Here is a 13,055-nt window from a genome sequence, read left to right as displayed (position 1 = left end):
CAGGCGCCCTGCCTCCACATGGCTGGCCCATCAGCGGGCGTAAATAAGGGAGGTTGTTAAACCACATGGAGCTGCATGGCAACATTCAGTATCTCAATATTCTGAATCCTGGAGTGATGGGTGCAGTAAGCACTGATGTCATGCAGTTTCACAATCACTCAGTGGGTATAAGGAGATAGGGGCCCCAGTCCAGTAACACATACGGAATCAAAGATAACAGGGTGAGGGAAGAGGGGGCACTTCCAGAAAACAGCCGGCAGTGACAGACGGATTTGTTCACATATACTCATCTGTTGGTATCTCGACGTTCCAGCCATGACAATGCTGTCTCAGGATCCTCAAAAAAGTGGGCCCGGTCTGCGCCTTCCACATGCAGACGAGCAGGAAATAGCATAGCATATTTTATATTTTTGATTCGCAGGCGTCTTTTCACTTCCATGAAGTTTTTGCGTTTTTTCTGGACTTCAGAGGAAAAATCAGGGAAGATTGCTACGGTTTTGTTATCAAAGGGAATGTTCCCCTTTTCCCTGCTGAGACAGAGGATGGTGTCTCTGTCTCTGAAGTTTAGGAACTTGGCAATAAAGGTGCGGGTGGCGCCCATGGTGGGGGAGGCTTACCCGACAGTCTATGTGCGCTTTCCACCGCAAACATGGGGGAGAATGAGTCCCTTCCGTAAGTGTCCATAAGGTGCTTTTCCAAAAAAGTCGGAGGATCTCTGCCCTCCACCCCCTCTGGCAGGCCTATAAAGCGCAGATTACACCTGTGAATCCTGTTCTCAATATCATCCTGTTTCTGTAGGATTTGATTCACTTGATGCTGCATGGCCTCCGAGGAGATCTGCGGGGGGTGGGGGGGGGGAGTCCTCTACATTACCCATGCGGGTCTCAGCTTCAGTGACCCTCTCCCTTAATTTCTGGAAGTCTTGCCTAACCAGTGAGATATCAACTTTTACCTCTTCAATCCAGGCTATAAGGTTGGTTTGGCAGTTCCTGACAGCTTCTTGACATGCTGTGATAGCATCAAGGAGTCTGGCTGTGTCTGTGTTCCGCGCGTCCTCCTCCCCCTGCATGGCGGCGCCATCTTGGTCTGCTGGGCCTGCTTCACCATGCCGGAATTGAGACAATCTAGCGGCCGCCAAATTGTTCCGTTTTGTCGGCGACATTTGCCCTGGGGTTGCCTGGTTCGCGGAGCCGTCAGAACGGAGAGAAAAGTGTAGTCTGCGTCTCAGGATATGTGATCAGGATATGCGGCTGGCGGAGCTCAGCTCACATGCGTCCTATCTCATGCCGCTCCAGGCCACGCCCCCCCCCCAAATAAATATTTTCAATTTACAAAAATAAATAAAAAGATTCTGGCTTTGATCGTGTTGGCGAGTTGGTAGAAGCACCAGAGGGCGGTGAAGGGGGGGGCATCTATGACTGGGTATTGCAGGGTATCACCGAGTATGGCTGGGTATCTCCGAGTATGGCTGGGTATTGCAGGGTATCTCCAAGTATGGCTGGGTATGGCAATTTATGGCAGGGTATTGCAGAGTATTGCAGAGTATTGGCAGGGTATTGGCAGGGTATTGCAGAGTATTGGCAGGGTATTGCAGAGTATTGGCAGGGTATTGGCAGGGTATTGCAGAGTATTGGCGGGTATTGCAGAGTATTGGTGGGTATTGGTTGGTATTGCAGAGTATTGGCTGGTATTGCAGAGTATTGGCGGGTATTGCAGAGTATTGACAGGGTATTGCAGATTATTGGCAGGGTATTGCAGAGTATTGGCGGGTATTGCAGAGTATTGGCCAGTATTGCAGAGTATTGGCTAGTATTGCAGAGTATTGGCAGGTATTGCAGAGTATTGGCGGGTATTGAAGAGTATTGGCGGGTATTGGAGAGTATTGGCAGGGTACTGGAGAGTATTGGCAGGGTATTGGAGAGTATTGGCTGGTATTGCAGAGTATTGGCTGGTATTGCAGAGTATTGTCAGGGTTTTGAGGGATTAATTGTCGGTGAGCAGCGATGTGGGCACTGCAGATGCAGCCCACAGCGCTGCTGACACCGATCTCTTCCCCCTCCGCTGTACCGATCGGTACAGAGAGGGGAGGGAGGAACCGGCGTCATAACATGACGGCGGTTTGTTTATAGGTGATCACTCCGTTTACGGATGCTCTCGTGAGCGCGCCCCAGGGGGTGCGCGAGAGCAGAATTCTGGGAGGCTGTTAATTAACGGCCTCTCAGAGTTAAACAACCGTTAATCGGCTATGGGCCGGTTGTTAAGTGGTTAAATAAGGTGAGTAATATGTATAATCTCTACCACTTGGAGGTTTAACCATCAAGTGTCCATTAACTGAAATTCCTACAGCACTTTTTTGATCATGACTTGACATTTATGTACACCCCTCCATACTTCTGATGATGTATCTAATTGCGGGTCTAAGCAGCAGTTAAAATCTCCTGCCACAATTAATTGGATCCCATAATAATATTCAGTATTCTTTTTATATATATACCTGGGGACCTATTTGGGCAGTATATGTTTGCAACCGTGCATCTAACATTGAACAGTAACCCTTCTATAAATAGATATCTTTCTTCTGGGTCTACCGATTGCTCTTCTAACGAAGGAAGATTTACTAAAACTGGAGCACTCAGAATCTGGTACAGCTATGTATGGTAGCCAATCAACTTCTAACTTAAACTTGTTTAATTGAGCTTTGACAAAAAAAAACAAAAAAAAACCTGGATGGTGATTGGTTTCTATGAAGAACTGCACCAGATTTTTCACGCTCCAGTTTTAGTAACCGCTCCCTGTGTTTCTATCAACCCCAATAGCAACTCCCCTAGACCTGCTCAAGGTTGAATCAATGTAAAACCATTTTGGTAAAAATGTAGAGGTCAACCTTACTTTTGAGTTTATGTGTGTCTCCTAAATAAACACAATATTAGGCCCATAATGTCGTAGTTCTATCATTATTTTATATCTTTTTTTTCTAGAAGTATTCAAAACACACACTGTAATTAAATTAAGTGGGAGTATATCCAATAGGTATTACTAGTGCCGGCTAGTGCTCAAATTTTTTTTTTTAGGGGGGTGGAAACAAACTGAAAAAAAAAACCATCAATTGTAGCTTCACTGTGCCCATCAAACGCAGCCACTGTGCCATCAAACGCAGCCACTGTGCCCATCAATTGCAGCCACTGTGCCCATCAAATGCTGCCACTGTGCTCATCATTTGCAGCCACTGTGCCTATCAAATGCTGCCAATGTGCCATCAAATGCTGCCATTGTGCCCATCAAAGCATGGCGCTCGCAGTTCACCTATTTTGAAGCTCATTAGATCCTATGGCTCTAATCAGGTTCTTCAAAAACACTTCATTCTGTAATAGGGGGTGGCATGGATAGATTCATGCAATGCTTGAATCTATCCATTGGTCATAGTGGGGGTGGCTGGAGAAAGGGGACTGCGCCCGTGCGCTCTTATGGACGCACCGCCACTGGGTATTACCCAGTAATACAGATGGTTTGTGGGACCACTTAGAAAAGAGAGGGAGAGAAACAAAAAACAACAACCCTTCAACACTACCACCCCCCTTTGTACTGTACACTCATCTGTACACTCATCTCCCAAGGGCAAACACTCAAACCCTTTCGGAAACCAGCATTAACCACTTAAGGACCAAGCCTATTTCTGACACTTGTTATTTACAAGTTAAAATCAGTATTTTTTGCTGGAAATTTTACCTAGAACCCCCAAACATTATATAATGTTTTTTTTAGCAGAGACTGGTGCGATACTTTATGTCACACTGTATTTGTGTAGCGGTTTTACAAACACAATTTTTTGGGAAAAAAATACACTTTTTTGAATAAAAAAAACAGTAAAAAGTTAGCCCTATTTTTTTTATAATGTGAAAGATAATGTTACACTGTGTAAACTGATACCTAACATGTCATGCTTTAAAATTGTGCATGCTCCTGGAATGGCAACAAACTTTGGTACTTAAAAATCTCCATAGGCGACATTTTTACATTTTTTTACAGGTTATCACTTTAGAGTTACAGAGGAGTCCTTGGGCTAGAATTATTGTTCTTGCTCTAACGATTGCAGCGATACCTCACATGTGTGGTTTGAACCCCGTTTACATACAGTGCCTTGCAAAAGTATTCACCTCCCCCTTGGATTTTTAACCTATTTTGTTACATTACAGCCTTTAGTTCAATGTTTTTTTAATCTGAATTATATGTGATGGATCAGAACACAATAGTCTAAGTTGGTGAAAAATTTGAAAAATATATACATAAAATTATTTTTCAGAAATAAAAAACTGATAATTGGCATGTGCGTATGTATTCACCCCCTTTGTTATGAAGCCCATAAAAATCTCTGGTACAACCAATTACCATCAGAAGTCACATGCAATCTAAGTGTCATATGATCTGTCATTACAGATAAACACCTTTTTGAAAGGCCCCAGAGGCTGCAACACCTAAGCAAGAGGCACCACTAACCAAACACTGTTTTGAATGAATAATTGTGCTAATATTAACCTAATATTGCACAGTGTACCACCAAATTAAGTGAATAATATTGAACATATAGTGAACCATAAAAAATAAAAGAAATATATAAATTATATAAAATTCCTTATGTGTAATGGTAACAATAGAGCAAACTTTTGCCACAGGTAAAAAAATATCACATTACACTGTGTACAAACCAAAGTCTCTGCCAATAAATTCACATATGTGGGATTAGATAATCAAGCCTTATTCTGAGTAACAGATGGTTCATTCCGAGATTTCACTGCTAATTCCCATGGATGAACTTCCAACTTTCAGCAGGCTTCCATAACATAAAAAACAAAGAACAAACAAGACCAACACGTCCGTCTGTATGAGGCCTAACGATACACTGAGAAGGGGGAAAGCGGACATCTTGTTACACCCACCGGAGTTTTGCACTTTACAACTGAGGTTATATAGCGAAATACAGTACTTAAAACTCCATCTGATTGGTTAGATGTTGAATTTTAAAAGCAGCAGCAGGCCTGCTGATCTCACAGGTTTGCTAATCTGGCAGAAGTTCTGCGCTTTTGAAATTCAACATCTAACCATTCATATGGAGTTTTAAGTACTGTATTTTACTACAGAACCTCCGTTTACTGTTAAAAATAAGTGTAAAAAAGCAAAACTCCGGTGGGTGTAACAATATGTCCGCTTTCCCCCTTCCCAGTGTATCCTTACTATGAAGGAGTAAGGGGTGTAGAAAGATGGCAACGACTAAACGTAACTTCCGTTACACATTCTGACGGGTCGCCAAATCTGACGAAATATCTCTAGCTGAATGTAACTCAAGCAGCTGAGCTTTACTTCACTTCCGATCTCCGGCGCATGCGCACTGCTCTCCTCTTCGTCCGCTCCTGCACGGCTGTGCTGTGGGGGCGGCTCTGTGAGGACACTCCCCTTCTCCCCGGGCATCTCCAGTCAACTGTTCCTCATTCATCCAATACAGAGTGCGAGGACGGCGATCACCTTCCCGGGGGGCGCAGCATGGAGATCTCAGAGAGCAGGACCAAGAAGGTGAAGCTGACGGGGAAGCTGCAGAATTGGGTGAGTGACAACTGTGTGAGCTCATAAAGTTCTCCTGAGGAGTGTAGGGAGAGGAGAGTGCTGACGTGTGGGTGATACCAGAAGATGTCTGGCATTGTGCCCAGGGAGGACAGCAGGGGGCAGCATCCTCTATGTACCAATCAGCACTATACAGATCAATGGGCTCCAGCTGACCAGTGTGTACTCTGCTATGGAAGGTGGAGGTGACATTCCTCTCTACCTCTATTCACTTAAAGAGCTTTGTGTACCCAGCATTGTACTGCTGTTAGTTCCCTTTTCTCACTTCAGTCTGACATTGCTTTTGTTTTGCTCAACTAGCAAAAGTGTCCCCTATCATTGCACAGGATGAATATGGGACGTGTGTTGGGGCAATGGCGGAGAGGAGAGCGAACATGGTGTGCTGGGCAAATGTCACAGAATGGTATTGTGGGTGAGAGTAGTGTGGGCATTGATATAATGGTGAAGAGCGAAGGTGTAGAGGCAGAAGTTGAACAAGTGTGTGTTGGTGGCTATGGATGAGCTCAGGCGTGTTCGCATACCCCACGTGCTGAGCCCGCCAGGAAGTCGGCGCAGGGATGCGCTAATCGCAGACAGTGAGACCTTGCCCGATCTCTGCAGCCGCGCATCGGGGCAATGTCTCACTGCCTGTGATTAGCGCAGTGCTGCGCCGACTTCCTGGCGGGCTCAGCACATGGACCATGCGAACACGCCTGAGCTCATCCTTATTGGTGGAAAAGAATAAAGCATATCTATAATTTCAGTGACGGAGAATACAGCGGCAGGCGTCATTTCCGTGGCGGAGAATACAGCGGCGGGCGTCATTTCAGTGGCGGAGAATACAGCGGGGGGCGTCATTTAAGTGGCGGAGAATACAGCGGCGGGCGTCATTTCAGTGACAAGGAATACAGTGACAGGCGTCGTTTCCGTGGTGGAGAATAAAGCGGTGCATGTCATTTCAGTGGCGGAGAATAAAGCGGAGGCGTCATTTCAGTGGCGGAGAATAAAGCGGAGGCGTCATTTCAGTGGCGGAGAATAAAGCGGAGGCGTCATTTCAGTGGCGGAGAATAAAGCGGAGGCGTCATTTCAGAGGCGGAGAATAAAGCGGAGGCGTCATTTCAGTGGCGGAGAATAAAGCGGAGGCGTCATTTCAGTGGCGGAGAATAAAGCGGAGGCGTCATTTCAGAGGCGGAGAATAAAGCGGAGGCGTCATTTCAGAGGCGGAGAATAAAGCGGAGGCGTCATTTCAGAGGCGGAGAATAAAGCGGAGGCGTAATTTCAGAGGCGGAGAATAAAGCGGAGGCGTCATTTCAGAGGCGGAGAATAAAGCGGAGGCGTCATTTCAGAGGCGGAGAATAAAGCGGAGGCGTCATTTCAGAGGCGGAGAATAAAGCGGAGGCGTCATTTCAGAGGCGGAGAATAAAGCGGAGGCGTCATTTCAGTGGCGGAGAATAAAGCGGAGGCGTCATAGGTGGAGAATAAAGCGGAGGCGTCATTTCAGAGGCGGAGAATAAAGCGGAGGCGTCATTTCAGAGGCGGAGAATAAAGCGGAGGCGTCATTTCAGAGGCGGAGAATAAAGCGGAGGCGTCATTTCAGAGGCGGAGAATAAAGCGGAGGCGTCATTTCAGAGGCGGAGAATAAAGCGGAGGCGTCATTTCAGAGGCGGAGAATAAAGCGGAGGCGTCATTTCAGAGGCGGAGAATAAAGCGGAGGCGTCATTTCAGAGGCGGAGAATAAAGCGGAGGCGTCGTTTCAGAGGCGGAGAATAAAGCGGAGGCGTCATTTCAGAGGCGGAGAATAAAGCGGAGGCGTCATTTCAGAGGCGGAGAATAAAGCGGAGGCGTCATTTCAGAGGCGGAGAATAAAGCGGAGGCGTCATTTCAGAGGCGGAGAATAAAGCGGCGGGTGTCATTTCAGAGGCGGAGAATAAAGCGGCGGGAGTCATTTCGATGGCGGAGAATACAGAAGAGGGTGTCATTTTGGTGGCAGAGAATACAGCGGCAGGTGTCATTTTGGTGGCGGAGAATAAAGTGGTGCGTGCTATTTCAGTGGCGGAGAATTTTTGTGGTGGAGAAAAAAGCAGCATGCATCATTTCTGTGGCAGAGAATAAAGTGGGGGGGGGGCATCATTTCAGTGGGGGAGAATAAAGCAGTGGACAACATTTCAGTGCCGGAGAATAAAGCTGTGTGCGTCATTTCAGTGGCAGAAAGTATGGCCGTGCATTAAGTCATAGTGGAGGCCAGTGTAGAAGTCGCGTCAGTGCGGCGGAGGAGGGTGTACATGTTGAAAATCTGGAAGTTACTGCCCATGCAGTGCTGGAGAGTGAAAAAGTGAATTCTAGAGTGGAGAATTCCCCGACGTTGCAGCGGGCATGTTAATGCAGTGGCATCAAATGACACGCAGAAGTGTGAGTCACTGCAGTGATGTTGGTAGCTGGAAAATGGGCTGTGGCATAGAGCAGGTACAGTTCTGGTCACCTCACAGCTCTATTAGACCCCAGATCTCTCCTCTTGGCCTCCAATGCAGCTGGTCAGACACAGATCAGTCTAATTGGCGGCAGCGGGAGTGGGGTGGGACTCCCTTCCGTCGCCTGTAAAAGTAATCCAGCAGCTCCATAACTGCTAGAATTATTTTCACTTTGAATGGAATTGCTGCCTAAAAAAATATCTGCAGCTACAGCCAGGGCTTGACAAATCCCAGGAGCCAGGTCGCCATGGTGACTAGAATTTGCATACTGGCACCTAGGCTTTTGTCAGCCCATTCACTGTTGGCACCAGGTGCAGGGATGCTCAATTCCTATCACCTGGGATATGTAGTTCCGGGCACTGGTCAGGTAGTATTTTTTTTTTTAATCTTTAGCCCTGCTGAGGGCAAGCAGCAGGGATTACTTGTCAGATGGAAGCATTTGGGTGTGGCTGTGCTGCCACCCGAATGCTTCCACACACCCTGTGTGCACACGCCCCCCCCCCCCCCCCCCGCAACGCACCTAATACTTAACTGAACCTGATAGTTCCAGCTACAGGGCGAGCACAGCAGCTCCAGCGGCTGTCTCAGGTCCTCATTGGATAGATTGACAGCGGCCAGTGATTCCTGCTGCTATCAATCAAATCCAATGACGTGCGGGGAGGGGACAAGACCTCGTGTCTTTGTCAAGAGAAGCAGCAGCAGGACACAGGAGCACACCCACACGAGTGGCTCCAATGGTGCACTTGAAGAGGAGGATCCAGGACCTCCGCTGAGGGACCCCAGAAGAGGAGGATCGGGGCCAACTGCACAGAGGAGGTAACTGTGACATGTTTGTTTTTTGTGTATATATATATATATATAATATATATATATATATATATATATATATATATAATTTTTTTTTTGATAGTTAAAAAAAAAAAAAAAAAACTGTCTCCTAACTTTTTTAGATGGCTCCTAGATTCAAAACAAATTTGTCAAGCCATGGCTGCAGCGATGACTGACATATCAAGCTTCTTATCCAGTGATGTACTATTACGTAGCTGGATAGAAAGAGGTTAAAGCGGAGGTTCACACAAAAATTGAACCTCTGCTTTTTGGAACCTTTCCCCCCCTCCCCCTCTGGTGTCACATTTGACACCTTTCAGGGGGGAGGGGGGATACAGATGCTTGTCTAAGACAGGTATTTGCACCCACTCCCACGGGAGTCTATGCCTCTTCCTGTCCCGCCACCCTATCTGCTGGGACACACACGGGTTCCAGAGACAGTGCGGACCATTCTCATTGTGCTGTATGCAGTAGGGAAGTGAAGCCGCAACGCTTCACTTCCTGATTCCCTCACCGAGAACGGTGCCGTCAGCAGCCGAGAGCCGAGCAATTGCTCGCCTTCGGCTGATGACATCGCTGGACTCCAGGAAAGGTAAGTGACCATTGATTAAACGTCAGCAGCTGCAGTATTTGTAGCTGCTGGCTTTTAATATATATATTTTTTTTTAGGTGGACTCCCTCTTTAAGTAGTTCAGAGGGTAAAATGAAAGTTCAAATGTTTGTATTTCTCATTTCCAATTTGCTGTTCAGCTGCCAAATCATATGAACCTGTAAACACCTAACCTAATACTTATCCAGTGTTCTTCTCACTGTTAAATCTGAGTCCTTTTAACACGAAACTTTGGAGGAAATGAAAATCTTTTTTTACTTTGTGTATTCTTCAATAGCTGTGACATTAGGTTACTGTTCTGACTTCACTTGCTGTTCTAACTCTATCATCATATATTCCACAGATCTGTCTCTATACCACACCTTCTTTTGCTTAATCAGGATGAAGGTACCAGGAAAATGATGCCTGGAACCCAAAGTATGCACATTTTGGGGCTCATGTAAGAAAAGTTCTCAACAGGAAGTTGTCAATAGCAACTAATCATCTCTCACTTCTACAGTCCAATATTTCAAAGTAAAATTAAGATTGTGATTGGTTGTTATGAAGAGGGAAAAAATATTTTTGTTGTCACTTTTTCTTCATATGCCCATTAATGTTCATACTGGGTTCCCCCAGTGATAGATTGGTGCTCCACTTATGAATACAATAGCACTGGCTATTCACAATGAATGGCACAATTTTCACTTTCATTGTCAATGATGACATTTATGGAGTTGATTTACTAAAGACTGTTCTCTTTGCAAGCGCAGTTGCTCCAGAGCTTATTGGATGAGGTAAAGCTCTGCTGACTTCTATCATCCAATCACGTGCAAGCAAAAATGCTTATTTTTTTTTGTATGCGATTGGGGATTCTTTAACTCATTTACTAAGCTCTGGGCAAAGTGCACAGTCTATCTGCTTTTAGTAAATCCACCCCTGTGTAATGCGCACATTGCCACTATTGTTTATCTTGGGAGGGTCACCATAGCAGCAGAAGTTCTGCCATTGCTGCATATGGTAGATCTTTAGTATTACTAGGGACTTTTCAGGGATCGTCAGTCGACAACCGCTTGAGATAGATCTGATGCATTTTCCAATAGCTTTGTTTTCTGTAAATGGTAGATTATTGGCATTTACAGTATACATCCCAGTGTGATTTAATTTAAAAAAGTTAATTTGTTAGGATTCATTCTTTTGAGAATGTCGCAGTTGAGATCATAATTATTTTGGTTTATCTGTCAGACAATAAAGTCGTCCCTATGTATGCATCCCTTGATGCTGACAATTGCATTATATGTGGGTATTAGATTAGCTGTTTTATGTACTATGGCTTTGCATGCCAGGGAAGTTATTGCCGAACCAAGCCGTGGTCAAAATACATTTACATATACAATAGGAGTCCTGCTTTAATTTTTTGAAACGTAATGGTTTGGTTCATTTCATTCAGGCTTTATGTACATGGGTAAACATTTCTGTTTCAATTGATTGTTAGTGAAAAGTTTTTCAGAGGACCGAACATAGCGACTCCACATTTGGAGAGGTCAGGACAATCCAGTTTACAATAATAAACAGAGATTCCATGTGTCGCTGATGCCACCTGTTTGCAGTGCAAATCTCAAACACATGTAAGAATGGGCCATTTAGCATATCAAAGAGAACAACAAGAATATGTGTGAGTGTGCAGCATCTACTAAAAACCTGTTCATAAGGGGGGAGTGCTAGGGATTTGCAAGTGTACTCTACTTATGTTCTAACCCTTTTTGATTAGGGAGCTGTTTGGTGTTACCCCTTTCAAGACAAGGGTCAAACCTTGGAGCCTAAATCTAATTTTGAAACTTGACATATGTTAATATAAACATGCATATCACCTTTTACTACTTGGTGTATCCAGGTGAAGTATACCTTTTGTGTTTGTGTTTTTTTTTATTTTTTTTTTTTTTTTTTAGGAAAGTTTGGGTTTCATTAGGATGTACATGTTAAAGTGATACTAAAGTCCTTCTTTTTTTTGTTTAAAAATAACAATCCTGTTATACTTGCCCTGTGCGGTGGATTTGCACAGAGCAGCCCAGATCCTGTCCTTCTCATGTCCCTCGCCAGCACTTCTGGACTCTCCCTCCCCTGCTGAGTGCCCCCACAGCAAGCAGCTTGCTATGGGGGCACCTAAGCCGCAGCTCTGTGTGTCCATTCAAACACAGAGCTGCCGCCCAGCCTTGCCCCCCTTTCTCTTTTCATTGGCTTAATCACTTTGACAGATGTGGGAGCCAATGGCGTCCCATTGCTGTCTTAGCCAATAAGGAGAGGGAGTCCTGGACAGCCATGCCTCTTGTGCAACATCACTGGATAGAGATTGGCTCAGGTAAGTATTAGGGGGCCTGAGGGGGGCTGCTGTACATGAAAGGTTTTTTTTTTTTATCTTAATCCATAAAATGCATTAAGATAAAAATCCTTCTGCCTTTACAACAATTTTAATGGCTATCTATTGATTTCGTTTTATTCAAGGAAATCTGTCCCAAAATAGTTATTTTTTTATACATTTTTTAAATTACTCCTACTTCTGATGACTGCACCAATACCTCATATACCTTATTTGTGCTTTGTACCCATAGTAGGACCAAGAAACCTATAGAGTGCGTGTTGTTTTTTTTTTTTTTGTCCTACCTAAACACACACTGTTACTAAATATAAAACCTGTTTGTAGTGTATCCTTCCAAGACACAGGGGTGGGAATATTCATTATGATAGTCTGTGACACAAACGTGATCGAGAGTCGTTTCTTCCAGGTCCTGATCGTTAGTACCAGATCCAGAGATGCCAAAGGCAAGTTGTTGTCAGTGTGTTTCCAGCACAAAACAGGAGCACATACTGTATATGTGGTGTCCAGAAATTAAGGCCACTTTTTGGACACTGCATATATTTTGTTTGGGGATAATAAAGACATTGACTTATTGATAAAGAAGGTCAACAAACGGGAACCAACAGCCACCCGGAAAGGGTAGCTCCCTCAACCAATGTAGGGTAGTGGGTGTAGACCTTACGCAAGCTTCTCAAAAACATATAAATGGAACGCGTGCAGTCCTCTTGTTTGGCACTGACACGTTCCACTTTTGTACCCACGTATGTCCCTAGTGGTGGCCTGTGATCTCTACAGGCAGCACCAGCTTAGCACAAAGAAACCTAGCACAGATAGGGAGCAGGGACTGACTAAATGGCAAGAGGCCATTCATTCATTTACATTTAGAAGTTCATTTTTATTCTTGCTGGCAAAGTTTGGGCAAGTTTAAAAACTACATGTGATCCTAACAGAAGGGTGGTTAGGTGTGAATAATGCCCCGTACACACGAGAGGACTTATGTCCGACAGACTTCCAAAGGAGTTCCGCCGGAGTTCCGACGGAGTTCTGACAGACTTTTCGGCCGAACGGACTTGGACACACACGATCACACTAAACTCCGACGGATTCGAACGTGATTACGTACGACCCGACTCGAATAAGGAAGTTCATAGCCAGTAGCCAATAGCTGCCCTAGCGTCGGTTTTAGTCCGTCGGAGTAGCACACACACGAGCGGAGTTTTCGAAG

General features: G+C 45.0%; 1 protein-coding gene across 1 annotated transcript in view; it reads left to right on the top strand.

Annotated features, from left to right (window-relative positions):
* The first annotated feature begins 5,389 nt into the window (after nucleotides 1-5,389).
* PAPSS1 (3'-phosphoadenosine 5'-phosphosulfate synthase 1) overlaps nucleotides 5,390-13,055 on the top strand; it is a 158,145-nt gene continuing 150,479 nt past the window's right edge. The window contains exon 1 of the mRNA XM_077476682.1: nucleotides 5,390-5,595. Within this exon, the coding sequence (XP_077332808.1) occupies nucleotides 5,536-5,595 (60 nt within the window). The 5' untranslated portion in view covers nucleotides 5,390-5,535. The remainder of the gene's footprint in view (nucleotides 5,596-13,055) is intronic.

The sequence above is a fragment of the Lithobates pipiens genome, unplaced genomic scaffold, assembly GCF_037356315.1.
Source record: "Lithobates pipiens isolate NorthernLeopardFrog02 unplaced genomic scaffold, aLitPip1_a1.2 Scaffold_13, whole genome shotgun sequence".
NCBI lineage: Eukaryota > Metazoa > Chordata > Amphibia > Anura > Ranidae > Lithobates > Lithobates pipiens.
The sequence above is the reverse complement of the archived record's forward strand: the minus strand, read 5'-3'. Positions and strand labels throughout refer to the sequence as shown.